This window comes from Haliotis rufescens, unplaced genomic scaffold (genome assembly GCF_023055435.1).
Source record: "Haliotis rufescens isolate VD_foot unplaced genomic scaffold, xgHalRufe1.0.p SCAF_154, whole genome shotgun sequence".
Taxonomy (NCBI): domain Eukaryota; kingdom Metazoa; phylum Mollusca; class Gastropoda; order Lepetellida; family Haliotidae; genus Haliotis; species Haliotis rufescens.
Window position 1 is genome coordinate 276,881 of NW_025963840.1, and position 23,026 is coordinate 299,906.

Here is a 23,026-nt window from a genome sequence, read left to right on the forward strand (position 1 = left end):
CGTTGGTGGGCCACGACTATAAACTCAGTATAAGTTACAGTGAGTGAGTGAGTGAGTATGGTTTTACGCCGCTTTTAGCAATATTCCAGCAATATCACGGCGGGGGACACCAGAAATGGGCTTCACACATTGTACCCATGTCGGGAATCGAACCCGGGTCTTCGGCGTGACGAGCGAACGCTTTAACCACGAGGCTACCCGACCGCCCCATATCAGTTACAGTATGAGGTTATATCTGACACAGTATTGCATTTGTTGGTTATTTCATACATGACCTTAAGATACCAATGGTTAAGTTGTACACTTGTGTCAAACGCTCAGCTGGTGATTTGCGGCGTGATTTGCACGCACACATACACACGCATGCACACACAGGCACACACACACATACACACATCGTAAACGTCTGACTGGCGAACGGAAGGTCATATCAAAAGACGTTAAAAGATGGTGCTTGTTGTTACCCTGCCTTGCGCTCGGGTTAAGGGGGAAAACAACGACTGGTATAGTCAGTATACTGTGTCTGAGTGGTGTATCCATGTAGAACTGCAGCATGGTATCTGGGGCTAGGACAAGAAAACCGGTATTAGTCCAGACGAGTACAAGCAGTCAGAAACACGCACACGCACACACACACACACACACACACACGCACACGCACGCACACACACACGCACACACACACACGCACACACACACGCACGCACGTACACACACGCACACACACACACATACACACACGTACGTGTTAGCAACTCGCTATATAAGTGCAATCAACGCGAACGCGACGTTCAACCCCATTTCACCTCTTTGTATGTTTTGACGAGCCTGACCACCCGATCTGGTCAGTCGCTACTTCATTACGTTTACTTTAGTTGTTGTTTAACGCCGAACTCAGCAATATTCCAGCTGTATGACGACAGTCTGTAAACAATTGAGTCTGGACTAGACAATCCAGTGATTGACATCATGAGCATCGAACTACGCATTTGGAATACAATGACGTGGATCAACAAAGTCAGCGAGTCTGACCACCCGATCATTAAGTTTGTAATGGTTTGGCGATTGTTTTCAGCTCAGTAAACTATTTTTAGTCAAATCCAATTTTCAAGTGTATATTTTCTTTTCCAGACAGTTTAGTACTAATTGTTTAATTACTTTTAAGGTAATAGAACAAATCACTTCTTTAACCTACCACAGCAAAGATAAGATACGCTCCACAGTTTAGTGCTGATAACAAATTTCTGCAAAAGAATCTGAAAATAGATTACTGGACGAAACTGAGAGCTTTTGGTGGGAAATGGCAGCATTGTCTGGGCGCATTTGTTTGGTTGTCAGAAATTTAGCAAAGACATACCAGCATCAAGGACTTTCAATAAACACATTCTTCATTCGTGTTATATTTAAATTCTTTTTGGTTGAACTTATATTAGTGACCTCCTTCTTCACAAAATGAAGCAGTGGCCACTATGTTGACAACTTGGTTATATAGGACTGGATAGGCATGGACTATCTAGGGAGATATATGGAATATCTCTAACTATCCTGCCACGACATATACAATATTGTACTATTGTAGATTTGTAGTATCTTGAAAACAATGTTAGAACTTGTTGTTATACTTTCTGTTTGTAATATTGGATATGTCACCTCTCTCACGCGTAAGTATTGATTATAATTAATAATTAGATACGAACTCAACATTAGGTTGATTATGAAAGAAAATAAGAATGGCACTTACATTTTCATTTGTAATCAACATATGGCAGTTGCCAAACTTTGACAGTTTCTGGGATAATATTCTGAGAGCTTTGTGAATGTCTTTAGCGTGTGGTTACTATGGTAACTGTGTATTTAATGAGAAATTGCGTGGTGAATGTGTTTCAGAGTGTGATGAGTGTCATTATAAGAGAGGACCGCCTCCGTGGTCTAGTGGTAGAGCGTCCGCACGGAGAGCGGAAGGTCCGGGGTTCGATCCCCGGCCGCGTCATACCAAAAGACGTTAAAAAGATGGTACTTGTTTTTACCCTGTCTGGCGCTCGGCATTTAGAGGCTAAAACAAGGACTGGTCGGCTCGGAGTCAGTTTACTGTGTCTGAGTGGGGTATTCATGTTAAACTGCGGCATGGTATCTCAGTAGGCTAGCACAATAATTCGGCATCAGTCCAGACTAGTACAAGCAGCCACACACACACACGTACATACACGTCGCTATATAAGTGCAATAATCTTGGACGCGACGTTAAACCCAATTTCACCTCACCATTATAAGAACGACCGCCTCCGTTGTTATGGTGATATATAGGGCGAAAGTTGAGAGCCGAAGGTCCGGAGTTCGATCCCTAGGCCGCGTCATACCAAAAGACGTTAAAAAGATTGCACGTACGTGTTGCTTCCCTGCCTGACGCTCGGCATCACGGGGATAAAACAAGTACTGGTCGGCTTGGTGTCAGTATACTGTGTCTAAGTGGGGTATTCATGTTAAACTGCGGCATGGTATCACAGTGGGCTAGCACTATAAAACCAGCGATAGTTCGAATTTGTACAACAGCTACACACACGTGGATGCAATAATTGCAATAATCTTGAACGCGACATTTAACCCCATTTCCCCTAACCTATCATTTGGGCATGGGTAATACGTGGGGTAACTATTGATGAACCACCCGTGAAGATCCGGGGTAGAATAGGTCTTCAGCAACCTATGTTTGCCATACAAGGTGACTATGCTTGTCGTAAGGGGCGACTAACGGGATCGGGTGGTCAGGCTCGCTGACTTGGTTGACGCATGTCATCGTATCCTAATTGCGTGGATCGAAGCTCATGATGTCAATCACTGGATTGTCTGGTTCAGACTCGATTATTTACAGGCCGCCGTCATACAGCTGAAATATTGCTGAGTGCGGCGTTAAACAACAAACAAACCAACAATTCCTGCCATTATGAGAGCATGGTGAATATGTTTCAGAGTAAGGTAACCCGCTGAATGTTGACAAACCTCCCTTGAATTTGTTAATGCATTGAGTTGTTACAGTATTCTGTATACGTGCGTTTTGTACCAGTCTGTAGTAATTGTGACATTATAAAGCTTCTCAGTGCATCACTTATAAACAAAACACCATCACAATTTTGACCTTGAACCTTGTGTTGTAAATGAGAGTAGCTTCCCTTGGACCAAGTGAACCCAAGCTCCTCCGCAGCGCTTGGCACCTCCTTTCACACTCTGAACCGACTCTTAACCAGTGACGTCATTTTTCAACGTTAATTCTCGTCTCCATGATCGGTCGTCAGAAGAAAGATCAGCTTTGACAAATGACTGCCAGACGAAGTCATACGAACGTCGGACGACAAGCTCCTTCCCAGCGCGTGACACCTTCGTTACACTCTCAGAACGGGATATCGCTGTGAGGAGCGTGATCGGACGACTGTCATACGGCCGTCGTATGAACGTCAACGTGAGGCAGTCTGTGAGAGCCAATACGGTGGCACCTGAGTCTGTTAACAAGTGCAAACATCTGTCTAACATTTTTTTTAGCATGAACAATTTCCACTAATGTGCTGGAAGGATTAACACTTAGTTAATAAACATGGCAAATGTAGCCTGCCCGTTTCACCATTTGTAAACATTGTGGGACACCTGTAGCCAATTTTAATTTTGCTGTCTGCTGTATAGGTATATAACCTCCACCTAATAAGTATACCACATAGCGTCCTACTCAATGTATTACTCTGTAATATCATATACTGAATTGAATGGGGGAAAAAGTGCAAACATCTGTCTTGTAACATTGACGTTTCTACGTTTCAGAATGTGAGAGCCAATACGGCGGCACCTGCGTCAACTTCATTTTCAACCAGTGTCTCTCCGGCTACATGTACACCTACAATGGGTGTGGCTTCCAGGAGATGTGTTGTATACCGCCTCTACATCCGTCAGTCACGACTATAGCAGCAGGTGTGATCACTATAAAACTTATACTTAGGTCATACATCTGTTTAGGTCTATTAAATGTCGGCACCACATACAGGACGGTAGGTCAAAGTTCATGGGGTAGAAGATATTGTTTCGGTGGCTGCTACAGGAAATATATCATTTTCTCTGAAAAGGGAAACAAACAAATATTTCTCAGATCCCATTTTTTAAGGATTTTTGTTCTTGTATTAAAACCCGAGGCAGGTTAAGAAATTGTGTAGTTGAAACATATGCCAGGCCTTATTAGTGAGTGAGTGTGGTTTTACGCCACCTTTAGGAAATGGGGAATCGAACCCGGGTCTTCGGCGTGACAAGCGAACGCTAAACCACTAGGCTACCTCACCGCCCTTATTAATACAACTCTATTTGTGCAGGTCAGTGTGGAATTGCTTTTCCCGACCCACTACCAGCAACAAACAGAATAGTAGGGGGCACAGTCGCCGCCCCTGGCGAATTCCCATGGCAGGTCAGTCAGTAGCAATTCTATAATATACTGTGTACCTATGTTATATCGGTCAGGGAGTTTTGTCAGAGAAAGAATACTGTCTATACCACTGCTTCAAGACGGATAGAAATTATTATACGAGCATGTGTCATGCTGATTTTCGAAACGAGTGTCAGATTTTTCTTATTTCTCGTAAAATAAGAATGACACACATGCGAGTGCAAGAATTTCATTAAAAGCCATCATAGCTAAAATGGACAGAATTATCGTTAAACCGCCCGCATGTTATCAGAAATGAGCGGGCCACTGTAACTTGATAATACCCTCATATTGCTTGACGACGAGTCATTATCACTCACATTGTTAGGTGACGTCATAAGATAGGGATAGGCGACGACACTTTCAATAGTGACGTCATCTGTTTTGTTCTATGATGTTTCCATATTTGTAAAGGGTGTCAGTGACATTTGTGTTGATTGCACTAAATGTTTCAAAACCGATATTGTTGTTTCTTTTTATATGAAAACAAATTTCACCCATTTTAGCTATAATAACGGTTACGCTATTTTTCAGGGCATTATCATTTGCAGAAGCCCTCGGTCTTTTCAACTGCCCTCCTTCGTCGGGCAGTTAATGGAAGACCTCGGGCTTCTGCAAATGATAATGCCCTGAAAAATAGCGTTACCCTTATATTATTTCTTATTGTTTTGAGCCCCCTTTTAGAAAAATGCACTGATCACGACAAGACCGCCGACCAAGAAAACAGAATTAAGTCTATGACTCGTTTCTAGTCATTCGTGACCAACTCGTGTTATTCCGGGACAAGCCGAATAGCGACTCGTGCCCTTCTCATGGCCATTTTGCGACAGGGTTCCGTCTTAGCGCAAACGGGCATACCTAAAACAATTGTCAACTCGTTGCGTAATGGTTCACATACATTTCCCCATTTATTATATTTTTGAGATGCAATTTAAAGCACATCGGGACATGCGGAATTATACAGTATGATTGAACACACCCTTGCCGAACTAGGCTGGTATTATGGAGTTACATTTTGGCTGAACTAACGAGTCTATTCAAAGTCCAATCAAAATCGCGCACCGAAATCGAAATCCGGTTCGTAAACTGTCGTGCAGATTTCGATCGACTGCAGTATTTTCAAAGCATGTGCACCGCCAACTCGCTGTCAACAGATATTATTCCAAATCTTTTCATGTTTTTAATCAAGGTGCTCACGTGATTTGATGCATTTCGCGATGTAAGACCCGTTTTATCACAATATAGATCTTGATTATCGATCAGATCGTCCTGACTGGGCGCCACCATTTTGTGTGAAGCAAACGCAAGTGATACGAGAGTTGGAATCTGATTGGTCCATAGGAGAGGCTTAGAAGGGACATAACTTGTAATAGCCACTGGCGGCGCTACGATCGAGCCCAGTAATTCCAGCCTAGTTTGGCAAGGGTGGAAACTGGACTTTCACAGTCAGTTAACACTCTTGCCTCGGGAAGATGGGTGTTCTCTGGTGTTGACGTTTTATATTTCGTCACGTGGTACTGTTTCTACTCACAGGTGTCTTTGAGGGTTTACGAAGCTCACAAGGACCACGAGTGCGGGGGCATCCTCATCAGTGACAAATGGATTCTAACTGCAGCTCACTGCTTCCAAGAGTAACATCATGCCTTAACGTTACTACGTTACCTATCTGACATCTAAAACAATAACGGAGTTTTAACATTGAGTGGAAACGTGTTGGCCTGTCGTCCTCGGCGCCGCTTTTCGCTCTTCAGAGTTGCGTCCCTTGGGCACGCCAGAAACCTTTGATTGTGGGTTCAGATCCGATTATGGTTCTAGGTTTGGCAGCACTAACCGTGGGTTTCAGCAAAGTTGTAAAGGTCTAAAACCTGCATCACTTCAGGCTTGCCTCCCACAACACACTGCCTCCGTGGTCTTGTGGTAGAGCGTCCGCCCAGAGAGCGGAAGGTCCGGGGTTCGATCCCCGGCCGCGTCATACAAAAAGACGTTAAAGATTGTACTTGTTGTTACCCTGTCTGGCGCTCGGAAACAGGATTGTTGTTGGCGTTTTCTAAAATACAAATCTCGCATTGTTCCAAAAAATTTAAGATTTCTTAAAAGTCAAGAATGAATAATTTATCAAAGAAAGTAGATCTTGACTGATTTTCCACAGCGACAAGAACCCGTTCGCGTGGAACGCCATACTAGGCGAGTATGATCGAGCTGTGGTGGACGGCCATGAGAAGATCGTCAAGTTAGAAACTCTCATCGTCCACAGCGGCTTCAACACCACCACCAACACGAACGACATCGCCATGTTGAAAATAGCGACCCAGACCGAGGCTTACACTAAATATATACGCCCGGTGTGTCTGCCGTCAAAGAATGAGACATTTGACGGCATGTATTGCACGGCTACGGGGTGGGGCGCTACGCATACAGGTACGTTTATCTCGTACAGGAAGGGGTACGGGTGAAGATCCGGGGTAGAATAGGTCTTCAGCAACCCATGCTTGCCGTAAAAGGCGACTATGGTTGTCGCAAGAGGCCACTAACGGGATCGGGTGGTCAGACTCACTGTCTTGGTTCATGCATGTCATCGCATCCCAATTGCGTGGATCGATGCTGACGATGTCAATCACTGGATTGTCTGGTCCAGACTCGATTAATTACAGATAGCTGGAATATTGCTGAGCGCGGCGTTTAACAACAAACAATCAAACAATTTTGTCCTGGTGGGGTTTGATAACATTTCTGTTCCGGGTATGTTGATATTGCCTGTATTAACGCTTCCATCCCAGACGGGTATGTTGATATTGCCTGTATTAACGCTTCCACCCCAGACGGGTATGTTGATATTGCCTGTATTAACGCTTCCACCCCAGACGGGTATGTTGATATTGCCTGTATTAACGCTTCCACCCCAGACGGGTATGTTGATATTGCCTGTATTAACGCTTCCACCCCAGACGGGTACGGCACCCGGCGCTTGTTCAAGGTGGACCTTCCTCTGGTGAAGAATGACATCTGCTCCTATCTGATGGACCGGACAATCCCCGCCTCCGAGCTGTGCGCCGGCAACAAACGCGGGGGACAGGACACCTGCCAGGTAACTATCCTCGATTATCCAGGCTACTATATCTCCAAAAATCTCCATATATACCCTGGACCCATTCGCCATCATAACTTCGTTCTGTGCTCGATTCGAATGGCATGACACTCAAAACATCCGTCCAATCCAATTTCCGTTTGTCTAACATGGATACCGGGTGAGACTTTGAAGATTTGGTTGGTTCGTTTGTTGTTTAACGCCGCACTCAGCAATATTCCAGCTATATGACGGCGGTGTGTAAATTATCGAGTCTGGACCAGACAATCCAGTGATTAATATCATGAGCATCGATCCACGAAATTGGGATCGATGACATGCATCAACCAGCGAGCCTTACCACCCGATCCTGTTAGTCGCCTTTTACGACAAGCATAGTCACCTTTTACGGCAAGCATGGGTTGCTGAAGACCTATTCTACTCCGGAATCTTCACGGGTCGAGAGTTTTGACTGTGCTAACAGTACTAGCTGTGATACAATCATGGCTTTAAAGGTTTAGATGACCATTTTGTGTTAATTCTATCGGGACACATAATTCGCCTTAAGTGGTATTTTAATTTATTTAATGCGGTTTGTTTACAACTGAAATAGATTATTTATTTACGACACATACACGTATTATTACTGGTATATTGTCACCATCAATATCATCATTATGATTATTTTCTGGTGTCCCCCGATGTGATATTGCTGGAATATTTCTAAATTAATATTATTATTATTATTATTATTATTACTGGTGGTTTGTTGTTTAACGCCACACTCAGCAATATTCCAGCTATATGACGGCGGTTGTGGTGGTAGTAGTATGATAATTTGTAGTACTGCTACTAGTAGTAGCAGCAGCGGTATTAGTTTAAATATTATTATATTGTCATTTTTTATTATCATTATTATTATAAATTATTATTGTCGTCATCACTTTCACTATTATGCTGATCTCGTGTTTGATGAGTCTAGGGGGACTCCGGCGGGCCGATGGTTTGCAAGAGGAACGGTCTCTGGGAAGTAGCCGGAATAGTGTCGTGGGGCTACAACTGCGCAGACGCATACACCCCGGGCGTCTACACGAATGTGCCGTACTTCCGGGACTGGATCAATACCGTCATGCAATACTACACCAAGTCAACCCGCCGGGGGACGGAACTCACCGGCGTACACTATCTCTAGATCGTTGTCCCATCCCGTGCACACGAAACATTAAACAAATAACAAACACTCTTGTATTGTATGTGTGAACATTGAGTTCATAGAATCTAAAGTTAAAGAATCTAGCTTGAGTCGGCCAGTGATCGTCTCTTTGAAAAACATTCATGTCTGTGGCTGTCGGTCTGTATGGATATGATGACGTTCGCGGTGACGTCACACACTTGACACGTCAGCTGTGCATGCTCTCACTTTGAGCAATTATACTAAAAGAAGTGTTATACTCAGAAGTAATGTTTGTTTGTTTGTTTGTTGTTTAACGCCGCACTCAGCTGTATGACGGCGGTCTGTAAAATAATGAGTCTGAACCAGACAGTCCAGTGATTGACATCATGAGCATCGATCCACGCAATTGGGACACGATGACATGCATCAACCAAGTCAGCGAGCCTGACCGCCCGATCCCGTTAGTCGCCTCTTACGACAAGCATAGTCGGCAAGCATGGGTTGCTGAAGACCTTATCTGCCCCGGATCTTCACTTGTTTGGAGATATAAATAAAAGAACATCACATATTATACCTATCTTGGGTTGCTGTTTTCCAACAGACTGTCCAGGTCGGAAGGTATTAATTCACTTCTGTAAAAAAGTAAATAAAACGTTATTCTCTGTAAAGGAGTCACAACTTGAAAGGAAAAATATTTCAATATCTTTAGACAGCAACGAATACACACACACACACACACACACACACACACACACACACTGAATAACCACGTTTACCTCTGGGGACATAATGTTGTGTTGCTCGTTTGTAGGTGTTTCTTAACAGGGTACAATACTAGACATAGTAATAGCGCCACCTGAACAACTGGTTAATTGTATCAGACTGAGTGTAATTGGATTGAGTGAGTGAGTTGGATGTTACGTCGTATTAATTGAAGTGAGTGAGTGAGTTGGGTTTAACGCCGCATTGAACAGTACTCCAGTTATATCACGGAGTGTCAGCTTCATGTTGTTGGAAAGCCCGAAGTGATGCAGGTCTCAGACGTTTACCACTCGGTGAAACCCACGAGCATGGGTATGGTGCTGACAAACCTAGAAACATAATCGGGGCGAACCTGGAGTTTTCTTCGTAAAACATTTGCCCCCTAGATTGCCTGAAGAAAATTATTATGCTTTAACAGTTGAAAAACAATTGTCTGCCACAGAAAATACATTGTTGCAAGATGCTTGTTAATGTTTGTTATTGAGGGTCAAAGCTTAAGGGGAAAATATTTCTGGTTTTGCACATTATAGCTGGAAACCCAGGGCCCGCGAGATTATCAAATTGCCGGTCCCTTAATCCGCACGTTATTTATAAAATTTCTGTCCGCGTTAAGTTTGTGTAACTATAAAATATGCACCTCCATGTTGACCTTCACGTGGTGTGGTATTAGGACTGCTTGTTTGCTTGTTTGTTGTTTAACGCCGCAATATTCCAGCTAAATGACGGCGGTTTGTAAGTAATCGAGTCTGGACCAGACAATCCAGTGATTGATATCATAAGCATCGACCCACGCAATTGGGATACGATGACATGCATCAACCAAGTCAGCGAGCCTGACCACCCGATCCCGTTAGTCGCTTTTTAGGACAAGCATAGTCGCCTACTACAGCAAGCCTGGGTTGCTGAAGACCTATTCTACCCCGGGTCTTCACGGGTCGGTATTAGGACTTCTTCTGTGCGGATGATTAAAGGCCAGGATGTTAAGCTAAAGGTCGGGTGGTTATAGCGTTCGCTCGTCACGCAGGAAGACCCGGGTTCGATTCCCGACATGGGTACAATGTGTGAAGCCCATTTCTGGTGTACATCTCACATGCTAGCACACAACGTTCATCCCGAAGTGACTGATTATTTGATGTTTGGGTGAGGGGTAGCTTTTTTTTTAAATATATAATTAGTTCTAGGAAACATTGAACAATTATTTGCCGCAGGTTTAATAGTGAGTGAGTGAGTTGGGTTTAACGCCGCTTTTAACAGTATTCAAGTTATATCACGGCGTGTCAGCTTAATGTGGGAGGAAAGCCCGAAGTGATGCAGGTCTCAGACGTTTACCACTTCGGTGAAACCCACGAGCACGGGTATGGTGCTGACAAACCTAGAAACATAATCGGGGCGAACCGGGATTCGAACCCACAATCATAGGTTTCTGGCGTGCCCAAGGGACGCAACTCTGCACAACGAATCGCGGCGCCTTAGACGACTGGGCCACCCGTTCCCCCCGCAGGTTTAATAAAATAAGCAGTTCAATAATATCTTGTTTGTCAAAACGAAATGGAATCCATCCAACTTTTCCAGAAAATGAATTGTATTTCATGAAGCAATGGCAGAAAAAATATTCCGTCTCGTGAAACACACCCTACTAACCCCCCACCCCTACCCCCACCATAGTTCCAGGTAACATTGAACAATAATTTGCCGCAGGTTTAATAAAATAAGCAGTTCAATAATATGTTGTTTGTCAAAACGAAATGGAATCCATCCAACTTTTCCAGAAAATGAATTGTATTTCATGAAGCAATGGCAGAAAAAATATTCCGTCTCGTGAAACACATCCTACTAACCCCACCCCCCCTCTCCCACCCTCAATACAATACCCTCCCCCGCCACCCCCCAGAACATAAATGTTGCTGAATCAGCTAAAATTAAGCTCACGTGTGTGTGAGTCCACATGCTAAACCGATGTGACGATACGGAGTGAGGTAAACACTTATGAGCGAGGCCTTCTGATCGGTTTAACCACTAAGCGGATAATGGATGTCGAAATCGTCCGAAACAGGTCAAGGAGTGTACCCGGGTGTAAAGGGTATGCGTCAATTGAAATATATGTAACTGTAACGAATAAAATTAATTTAACAAAAGGAGTTGGTAATTTTAATAAAATGGTCGCCAATATTAGCACTTTCCGGTGTAACTGGTTCACCTCTGTAGTTTACTTAACTCGGGTGGACTCAGCGAAGTTTTGTTTGTTTGTTTCTTTGTTGTTTAACGTCGCACTCAGCAATATTCAAGCTATATGACGGCGGTCTGTAAAATAGTCTTGTCCAGACAATCCAGTGATTGACATCATGAGCATCGATCCACGCAATTGGGATCGATGACATGTATCAACCAAGTCATCGAGACTGACCACCCGATCCAGTTAGTCGCCTTTTACGACAAGCATAGTCGCCTGTAACGGCAAGCATGGGTTGCTGAAGACCTATTCTACCCCGGAATCTTCACTTGGACTCAGCGAAGTATTGAACACACTTGTTGACTGATACAAAGTGGCTAGCCTCAACAGTAGACAGAGTAATGACAGATAACTATAACTCTATAACTATCAGCTCCAAAGGATCTACTATAAATATCTCAAAGAAATACCATTGTTTGAAAACTATCTTCTTTTACCCAAAGGGGTCTCGATGGTGATGTATACTACTCAAAAGAAGTTAAGGATCACCTGATTCTTTCATATTACAATAGTTAATCACTCATGCCATGACAGATTAACATTACCAATATGAAAGAATTGGGTGATCCTTAACTTCTTTTGAGTAGTATATTTGATACGTGTATCATAGTTGTGTTTTGGACCTTAAGTCTGCAGTGTTTCGGCGACTGTTTTCAGTCTTTTAAAGTTTTGACATCGTTTGTTATGTTTTGGTCAAATCCAATTTTCAAGTGTATACTTTTGCCCGCCAGTTTGTATTACACTGTTCCAGTTTAATGTTGAGAGGTCGTGCAGGTTATTTCACTTTCAGGTCCCCGTGATCACCTGGTTATGGTGCTGACAAACAAAGGATCAAAATCTGAAGCATCTGAAGCATCTGAGACCAATTGCTACCCCGTGTCCAACCCATAATAGCACATTGGTTGCATTAAAATATGGAAGATTGTTCACTTGTAGACGATTAGAGGTTTCAAATACAGGGCACTACGGTTATAACGAACTCAAAGGGACCACTAATTTTACTTCGTTATAACCGTAGTTCGTTATAAGCATATATACAGCATAACTACAGCAAATCTTGGGGACAAAAAAGTAAGTTCGTTATAAGCGTGTTCGTTATAAACGTAGTTTACTGTAACAGTGCATCCCTTACAGTCAGAATCGCTTTATATCTCTCTGTACTTGCAGCAGCAGACGTAACTCAAAATGAACATTTTGAAAGGTTTCAGTTTCAACATAATCAGTAAACGTGCATACCGGATCGTTTCACTGGATTGTCTGGTTCATCACTGCATTGTCTAGTCAAGGCTTGTTGTTTACAAGCCGCCTTCGTATGGCAGTGGCGTGTCTTCGGATTGTCTGGTTCATCACTGGATTGTCTGGTCACGGCTTGTTGTTTACAGGCCGCCTTCGTTTGGCACGAGCGTGTCATCGGATTGTCTGGTTCATCACTGGATTGTCTCGTCACGGTTTGTTAACAGGCCGCCTTCGTATGGCACGAACGTGTCATTGGATTGTCTGGTCACGGCTTGTTGTTTGCAGGCCGCCTTCGTATGGCACGAACGTGTCATTGGATTGTCTGGTTCATCACTGGATTGTCTGGTCAAGGCTTGTTAACAGGCCGCCTTCGTATGGCAGTGGCGTGTCATTGGATTGTCTGGTTCATCACTGCATTGTCTGGTCAAGGCTTGTTAACAGGCCGCCTTCGTATGGCAGGAACACATTACTTTTTTATGCAAATTGTGTGAGTGTCGGGTGCTACCCGCAGGGCAGGACATGCTAACCACTTTTCGCGAACACCTGGTGTCATTACAGATTGTCAGTGATCCCTTCATGTGCTTTTCGCTTATATTTTGTTTTTTAAATTACGCTTGCCGTTAAAGGCGACTATGCTTGCCGTAAAAGGCGACTATGCTTGTCGTAAAAGGCGACTAACGGGATCGGATGGTCAGGCTCGCTGACTTGGTTGAAGCATGTCATCGATCCCAATTGCATGGATCGATGCTCATGATATCAATCACTGGATAGTCTGGTCCAGACGCGATTATTTACAGACCGCCGTCATATAGGTGGAATATTGCTGAGTGCGGCGTTAAACAACAAACAAACAAATCATTTACGCCAAGTGGAATCTGTTTTTGGCAGATAATTGCGACAGGTTATTCTCTGACCTTGACTTTTTATATTCGATCATTCTTTGGCCATCCCGCGTTCACCAGGCTCGTCAAGGGTTTAGAATCGAACGCGAGCACTGTCGAACGCACATTTTACTGTTGACTGACTGTGTCTGTCATTGTCTGGCGTTTATTGCTTCAAGTAGCATCAGCTGGCCGAAGTTCTGTTCAAACAGGATTAAAATACGGTTAGACCAAACTCAATAACATAAACACATCTCGGGTTACAGCAGTTGAGCACGCTTAATGTACACTCACACACACACAAACATATGTCTCTGGTTACACTAGTCAGCCAACCAGCCAATGACAACCGCCCCCCAACACACGGGTGCATGTATATATAAGACATCTGGAGCTGACCTCCATTCCGTCGAAGCATCACACACCTGTCGCCATGCTGAAACTCGTTGTCTCTGCCCTTTTTGTTGCCCTGGCTGTAGCCGATCAGTGCTGCACCCCCGATCAATGGGAGGGGATTGCTGGCAGCATCGTCGGGACTGTGACCAACGGAAAGAGTACCTCGGCTCAGGTATTTATTCTTAGTGAGTGAGTGAGTATGGTTTTACGCCGCTTTTAGCAATATTCCAGCAATATCACGGCGGGGACACCAGCAATGGGCTTCACACATTGTACCCATGTCGGGAATCGAACCCGGGTTTTCGGCGTGACGAGCGAACGCTTTAACCACTAGGCTACCCGACCGCCCTTTATTTATTCTGAAGTTTAACAACCGGGCAAAAGAAAGTAACACCCATGTTTGATGATGGTTTAAAATGAAAGAAACACGAAATGGTTATTCAATGGTGATGTATTTGATAAGGGTAGGTTGTGTTTTGAATATTAACATTGCAGTGTTTCGGCGACTGTTCTCACAGCCAAGTAATGTTTTGATAACGTTTGTAATTTGATGGTGAAATCCAATTCGCAAGTCATATACTTGCATTTGCTCGGCAGTTTTAATCTCTGCTCATTTTTTTATGAACGCGGTAATAGTGAAGTAAATACCGGCCCAACACAGGATTGACTGTAGATTTTCGGTTCATTGAGGTATGAAAACCGAAGTGCAAACTGTATGAATCAGCGTCAATCCTTATAATTATATTCAACAACGAAAACATGTCTACAATAGTTTACCTAAACAGTCGCTTATATCAAAGCAGACAAAAATGACGAGATTGATAATCATTCCAGGCGTAGGAATACATACTGTGGCGTAACATGAATCACGTGATCGTTTAATTTATGCATATAAAGTCAGTAGCAAATCAACGGAGAGTAGGATAAAAAAAACCTCAGTCAATCAAGGGAAGAGCCTAGAAGAACTGCAACAGTCAGACTGAAACGAATCGGAACAAATGTGTCAAATGCGGATGTGTCAAATGACATGGTCAGTTACCGCCAGATTCAAACATTAGTTCCCAAGAGAACGGGAAGACACAGTTAAAAAGAATGCGAGTTAGAAATGAAACCCGAAAACATGAAATTTGTGGAACCAAGGCGAGCGGAAAAAAACCAACAGGCGAGCGAGCCTGCACACTTGCTGTTTCATTCTTTATCGGCCTTCACTGGATTGTCTGGTCCAGACTCGATTATTTACAGACCGCCGTCATATAGCTGGAATATTGCTGAGTGCGGCGTTAAACAACAAACCAACCAACAAACCAACCAACCACTTTCAAATAGCTACTATAACAGGTGTTCAAGTCAATTGTTCACTTGAAAAAACAACAACAACAACGCGGGAACAAATTGCCTAATTAAAAAAAAATTATTTTTTTTAATTTTATTTTATTTTTTTCCCCAAGTCAAAATTGCGTCAGACATTATTTATGTCACCGATACCACTGATGGACTTTTCTCTAATAAAAATAATCATTGACTTCTACTACAGACAACGACCACACTGTCCTACGACTTCACCGACATGATGCTGGCTGCTACCACCATCACCATGGTTGACGGCATGACGTTGAAGAACATGACCATCATCGACTACAACAAGGTAAGTATGTCCAGAAAGATGAATTCCACGTGTGGAACTCTATACTCTACTACATTGAAATGTCCCGTGTTTGTACCCGTGATGATCTGGGGTAGAATAGGTCTTCAGCAACCCATGCTTGCCGTAAAAGGCGACTATGCTTGTCGTAAGAGGCGACTAACGGGATCGGGTTGTCAGGCTCGCTTACTTGTTCGATGCATGTCATCGATCCCAATTACGTGGATCGATGCTCATGTTGTGAATCACAGGATTTGTGGTCCAGACTCAATTATTTACAGACCGCCGTCATGTAGCTGGAATTTGCTGAGTGCGGCGTTAAACAACAAACAAACAAACAAACAAATCCCGTGTTTGTTGCCTCGTCTGCCCGGAGAGGGGAAGGTCGGGTTCGATCCCCGTCCGCGTCATGCAAAAAGTCGTTAAAAGATTATACTTGTTGTTTCCCTGCCTGGCGCTAACACGAGGAGTCGTCGGCTCGGAAGCAGTATACTGTATCTGAGTGGGATATTCATGTCAAAACTGCGTCAATAATCGCAGGGGCAAATATTGGAAAGTTATACACTCGATTGATTTACTCCTATTGGTTTTTGTCTGTATATTCGGTACACGGCAGTTTGTTCGTCCGAGAAGCTGATGGCGTCACTGCAGTCATATGTGACGTCACTTTGTCCGCAAAGAGATCTCAGAGCTGAGACGACTGTAGGTTCTATATGGAGATAATCAAACCAGTATGTGTGTGATACTGATTTCATGAAACGATTGTCAGAATTATTTTAACCCTGAGCGAGAGTTACACATGAATTCTCACAGGAGTTTCGTAAAATCAGTATGACCAACTGCGTCTATTATTTCTTAATACTAATGAGCTACCCTTTAGAAAAGAATCTCTGAACACGACCGCAGTCTTAGAATCACAATTGTGGAATGACGTCAATCTTCCGCTATGACGTCGTTTACAAAGTGACGTCATTTTATCCTTACGTCACAATAGCATTCCAATTTTTATGAATTCGGTTATCACTAACCCTATGGGTAATAAACTCTTATACAGACTTACGACAACCCCACTGCATCGGACCCGTGAAGATCCGGGGTAGAATAGGTCTTCAGCAACCCATTCTTGCCATAAAAGGCGACTATGCTTGTCGTAAAAGGCGATGCTCATGTTGTCAATCACTGGATTGTCTGGTCCAGACTCGATTATTTACAGACCGCCGTCATATAGCTGGAATATTGCTGAGTGCTAAAATACTAAAAAAACATTGTATTGCTTTGTTGAAAGAGGCACTGCGTGCATAGAGGCGCGTGAAAATGACGTCACATTTGACTGCAGCGATGCACACATGACGTCATCAAAGCTGATAATCCATGTGATGACTTTTGCAGAAACTGATGTATAACTTCAACGAGATGACGGGAGATTGTGCGGTGACTCCAGTTGACCAACCCTTCAAGAAGGCCTGTATCCCAGGTGATCTTAGTTATCTTAGTGATGGAGTGAATGTTGTTTAATGTCGCAGCGAACACCATCAGGGCGGCCTTTCAGTCTTCCAGTACCGGGCAAACATAAGGAGACCCGTGAAGATCCTGGTTAGAATAGGTCTTCAGTAACCCATGCTTGTGTTAAGAGGCGACTAACGGGATCGGGTGGTCAGGCTCGCTGACTTGGTTGATACATATCATCATATCCCAATTTCGTGGATCGATGCTCCGACACCTTGGCTACGACAGTCGTAAGTCTATGTTAAAGTATGTGATTTACGATCACCTTATCGCTACGCCTGTCGTAAGTCTATGTTAAAGTATGTGAGTTACGACCACCTTAGCGCTACGACTGTCGTAATTCTATGTCAAAATATGTGAGCTACCATCACTTTTGCCTTACCTGTGCACAATACTCATGATCACAGTGTGAGTTACCTTTGACTCACATTGTAATGATATCAACCAGAACCTTCTGACTTTTGTTTCCTACAGATGATGCAAAGCAGCTCGGTAATTATTACTACGGTGCCGGTGACAACGTGCTGAATGCAGCGTCGTACATGATTAAGCAGGACCCCTTCACAGCCATTGTCTCCTTCACCGCGACAGACTGCATCCCCATCGCCGAGGTCGTCTACGGCGACATGGGCCAAAGTACGTCACTGAACACATTGCTATCACCCATATATGTTTTTTGTCGCTTTATAAACGCAGTAGTGCGTACAACAGAGGGTCATGCCAGTATTACCCTGGTCACTGATCAGTTTGCATTAAAACTGCATTCTCAGCTCCCCAGAGAATGCAAGACGAGCTGTCGGTTTGGCGTAGATTTTCCTTCATTTACCATCAGTCACTGAAGACACGGCACAAGTTAACGTCAAAACAAGAAGGAAACGAGAGCCTCATGTTGCGCAATGACGCGCGTTTGTTATTCATATAGTAAAGGGAGTTTCACTCAGTCCGAAATGCTCATCCAAATCTGGGGGCACGGGTTACCCGGTCGTCTAAGGCGCCGCGATTCGCTGTGCAGAGATGCGTCCCTTGGGCGCGCCAGAAACCTATGATTGTGGGTTCGAATTCCGGTTCGCCCCAATTATGTTTCGAGGTTTGTCAGCACCATACCCGTGCTCGTGGGTTTCACCAAAGTGGTAAACGTCTGAGACCTACATCACTTGGGGCTTTCCTCCCACATTAAGGGGTGCGGCGTTAAACAACAAACAAAGACAAAAAAAGACAAAAAATGTTCCTTCTCTCTGTTTCAGCTGCCATTATGAGCGATACTGGGTTTGTAAACATTACTCCTGGCATCAAAGACCCATCTGTCTTCGACCCACCAGAGGCCTGTCAACAAGCCAAGATGGTAAGTGCTGTCTTTTTTGGTCTCTCAGACACAGTAGTTTGTGTGGCTGCTTGTACTAGTCCGGACTGATGCCGATTTATAGTGCTAGCTCACTGAGATACCATGCCGCAGTTTAACATGAATACTCCACTCAGACACAGTATACTGACTCCGAGCCGACCAGTTCTTGTTTTAGCCCCTTAATGTCGAACGCCAGACAGGGTGACAACAAGTACCACCTTTTTAACGTCTTTTGGTTTGACGCGGCCGGGGATCAAGCCCCGGACCTTCCGCTTTCCGGGGGGACGCTCTACCACTAGACTACGGAGGGGGGGGGGGGGGGGGGGCGTCTGTTACGACAAGGAATAGGGTGTTGTGGGTTGTTCCAACCCGAATACCAGACAGGTTGGAGAGGTCATGCAGATAGCGTAGCTGACACAGTTGAGTGAGTGAGTGAGTATGGTTTTACGCCGCTTTTAGCAATATTCCAGCAATATCACGGCGGGGGACACCAGAAATGGGCTTCACACATTGTACCCATGTCGAGAATCGAACCCGGGTCTTCTGCGTGACGAGCGAACGCTTTAACCACTAGGCTACCCGACCGCCCCCTGACACAGTTGGAACGTTATTATTTTCATTAACGCCGTGACCACCCCCTCAGTCCTTTGTTAATTCTACACATCAGTGCTCTGTCAGAATTTATCTGTTATCTATGTATTGTCATTTCAGCAACATGGCCAGAAGAGTGAGAGGCGTGGTCTGCTTGGTCTCCACCTGTAGTTACCTCCCTTGGACTAACTGTCTCACCACGAGGGGCCGCTGTTCTGCCTGGTACAGAGTAACGTGACAGAAACACTGTGTCAATCTGAGATTAATAAAGAGTCACAGGCAGAATGATGTCGCCTCGTTCTTGTACTGTTTGTTGTGGTAGCGACGGGTAGACATAGTCACATCACGGCGGCCGGCGTAGCCAGCTCAAATCGCTGACTTGGCTGATGCATGTCATCGTATCCCAATTGCGTAGATCGATGCTCATGATATTAATCACTGGATTGTCTAGTCCAGACTCGTTTATTTACAGACCGCCGTCATATAGCTGGAATATTGCTGAGTGCGGCGTGAAACCACAAACCAACCAACTTTATCGAGACGGGAAGACATATGGGGATCTGAGGAGAACACAGGATTTGTCAGTTTTGTAATGTAAACGCTGTAGAAAGTGGATACCATTTCTTACTACTTTGTCCGCTGTATGCTGAACTCAGAAAACAGTTCATTGATAAATATTACATAAATATTCCGTCATACAAGTTTACAGAAATTTGTTTCGTTTATATCAAGGGGCGGTCGGGTAGCCTAGTAGTTAAAGCGTTCGCTCGTCACGCCGAAGACCCGGGTTCGAATCCCGACATGGGTACAATGTGTGAAGCCCATTTCTGGTGTCCCCCGCCGTGATATTGCTGGAATATTGCTAAAAGCGGCGTAAAACCATACTCACTCACTCGTTTATATCATGTAACAATGCTGTAACGGACAAAAAAATGTCAATGTACATGTGACATATTATGAACCTAAGACGTCCTAATATGTTACCTTACAACAAAATACTGTATATACACCCATAACAATAAAACTCGCACTAAAGCCTATGGTCAGTATTATGAATAAACACTATCAGACGTTGGCCCAATCTTCTCATAAACTTAGTGAGTCTTAGGAGTGAGTGCGCCTACGAGTGAGGGGCGATCTGAGCCTTGACCCAAGTCACCCAAAAGTGATTCGAGCCAGGAGACGGTCGGGTAGCCTAGTGGTTCAGGCGTTAGCTCGTCACGCCGAAGACCCGGGTTCGATTCCCGACATGGGTACATTGTGTGAAGCCCATTTCTGGTGTCCCCCGCCGTGATATTGCTGGAATATTGCTAAAAGCGGCGTAAAACCATACTCACTCACTGATTCGCGCCAGGGGTTGAGTTTGCGCCTCCAACACCGACCGGGTACTATTACACGCTGTCAACCAAGACGTCTTCATGCAGCAAGCCATGCTTGTCATGAGAGAGTGCGTGAGTTGGGTTTAGACGTATACCACTTCGGTGAAACCCACGGGCTCGGTGCTGACAAGCCTAGAAACATAATCGGGGCGAACCAGGTTCGAACCCACAATCATAGGTTTCTGACGTACCCAAAGGACGCAACTCTGCACAGCGAATCGCGGCGCCTTAGACGAGTGGGCCACCTGTACCCCCTTGTTATATGAGATCAGCGTCATAAAGCTGTTCAATGATATGTTGTTGATCGTATGACATCAAGCAATGACAGAAAATAAATTTATATTCCGTCTCGACCAAACACTGAAGAAATATGCAGCCACCCGAATGCACATACCACATCCACCCTGCGACCAAACCCAAAAGCCCCATCACCACTCCAAACCCCTTCCCCCACCCCCACCAAAACACACACCTAACACCAAACCCTGAAGCCTAACCCCCTCCACCACTCCTATCCCTCCCCCGCCACCCTCCAGAATATAAAAATTTGCTGAATCAGCTGAAATAAAGCTCAAGTGTGTGTGAGTCCACACGCTAAACCGATGTGAGTTTAGCTCACAGTGAGTAAACCCTCAAGAGCGAGGTCTTCTGATCGGATTAACCACTAAGCGGATAGTGGATGTTGAAATCGTCCAACATAGTCGGTCAAGGAGTGTAAATGGTTCCACGTAAATAAAACTATATTCATAAATTGGGGTTTGGTAAAGGGGTAACTGCGTGGTTTAGGAGACAAGATATAATGTGTTTACAATGTATGAGGGCTGATAAAAAAAATTCAAAGCCTGACTAATTTCAAACTATGGGCCATAACAAAGTGAACTAGCCAATGTAGTACATTGCTTGAGTAGTTCGATGCAAGTCTGTTGGGGTCGTTTGTATATTAGTGACATCCAGTAAAACGTGATAGGGGTTGGTTCAAATGGACACAGAAATAGAAAAGAACGAGTACCGAGAAGTCATAATGAAATTCTTGACCGCATGTCACAAGTGTATGGGGATAAGTGCCCTAGCTATTCCACTGTTAAACGTTGGGCAGCTATGTTTAAGGCTGGGAGAACAAGCCTTGATGATGACCCTAGGTCTGTACGTCCCTCAACTTCCATCAATGAATTTCAATTGAAGAGTTAGAAAAACTTTAACTGTCAGATAGACGTATTAACAGTGATGAACTTGAGGAAGACACAGGTCCTAGACATGGTTCCATGGAAACTTTTATTCATGAACATTTACAGATGCATAAGATCTCTGCCAAAGTTTCTAAATTCTGATCTTAGGGAAAAAAGAACTGATATTGCTCGAAACAATTTAGAGCTAATATAAGAGTATTTCGTCAAATTCAAAAAGAGATTAGTAACGGATGATGAAACATTGGTCTGCCACTATGATCCCGGGTAAAAACGTCAATCCATGGAATGACACCATTCCACTTCTCCGGCACCAAAGAAATTTTAAGCCTTCAAGATCAGTGAAGAAAGTTATGGCCACTGTATTCTATTCTGTGTTGCAAAAAAAAAGCGTCGAGGAATGCTGGCTGCTGGAATTCTACTACTTCGTGACAATGCCTCTTCTCGCACTTCTCGACATGCAAAAGCTGCTGTCCGACAACGTGGGTTCGAAGAGCCTCCTCACCCTCCATACTCGCCTGACCTGGCTCCAAGTGATTTCCACCTGTTTCCTAACTGAAAGAACACCTTCGTGGATAGCATTATGACGACAACGATGACCTCTAAGCTGCCGTGAATGGGTTTTTCAGGGTGGCTTCAGAAAACTTCTCCCTGACTTGAATTGAAAAGCTTCACTATCAATATAAAAAGTGTATTGAAAAGCTTGGAGAATATGTTAAAAAATAAAATTAAAAACACTTTCACAATTGTTGGTTTTGTTTGTTTGGCTTAGAACTGTTTGAGCAGCCCTGGTAGAGTTTTGTAACCTGAAGATGTTATAAAGTTAAATTTTGTTTGAGCCCGACGCGTAGACAAAGGAATAAGAATCAGAGGTGGATATTGTGATTTGAAACCCTGATTGATCAGAACTGATCAGAATCGAATTATTTCAACTAAACTGCCGGACAAAAGAAAGTTTACACCTGAAAATTGGATCAGACCAAGAAAGTACAATCGTTATCAAAAAGCTATCAGGCTGAAACTTTAGGTCCAATACACACCAACGATACCTGTATCAAATACATCACCATCGAATAACCAATATTTACTTGTTTCATTTTTAGCCACCATCAAACATGGTTGTATGCCTTCCTTTGTCCCGACAGTTTCTATTACAGTGCACGGGTGGCGCACTCGTCTAAGG

The 23,026-nt window shown here is 44.0% G+C and overlaps 2 protein-coding genes across 2 annotated transcripts; both read left to right on the forward strand.

The window, feature by feature from the left end:
- The first annotated feature begins 1,525 nt into the window (after window positions 1–1,525).
- LOC124117192 (plasma kallikrein-like) lies at window positions 1,526–8,760 on the forward strand. Its single transcript, XM_046478954.2, has 7 exons — window positions 1,526–1,661; window positions 3,808–3,954; window positions 4,347–4,438; window positions 5,990–6,087; window positions 6,606–6,874; window positions 7,402–7,541; window positions 8,503–8,760. The coding sequence occupies exons 1-7, from the start codon at window positions 1,601–1,603 to the stop codon at window positions 8,710–8,712; spliced, it is 1,017 nt and encodes a 338-aa protein (XP_046334910.2). The 5' UTR covers window positions 1,526–1,600; the 3' UTR covers window positions 8,713–8,760.
- Window positions 8,761–14,192: 5,432 nt separating this feature from the next.
- On the forward strand, window positions 14,193–19,568 carry LOC124117193 (ependymin-related protein 1-like). Its single transcript, XM_046478955.2, has 6 exons — window positions 14,193–14,371; window positions 15,734–15,844; window positions 17,231–17,315; window positions 17,822–17,983; window positions 18,592–18,689; window positions 19,401–19,568. The coding sequence occupies exons 1-6, from the start codon at window positions 14,237–14,239 to the stop codon at window positions 19,449–19,451; spliced, it is 642 nt and encodes a 213-aa protein (XP_046334911.2). The 5' UTR covers window positions 14,193–14,236; the 3' UTR covers window positions 19,452–19,568.
- Window positions 19,569–23,026: the final 3,458 nt, after the last annotated feature.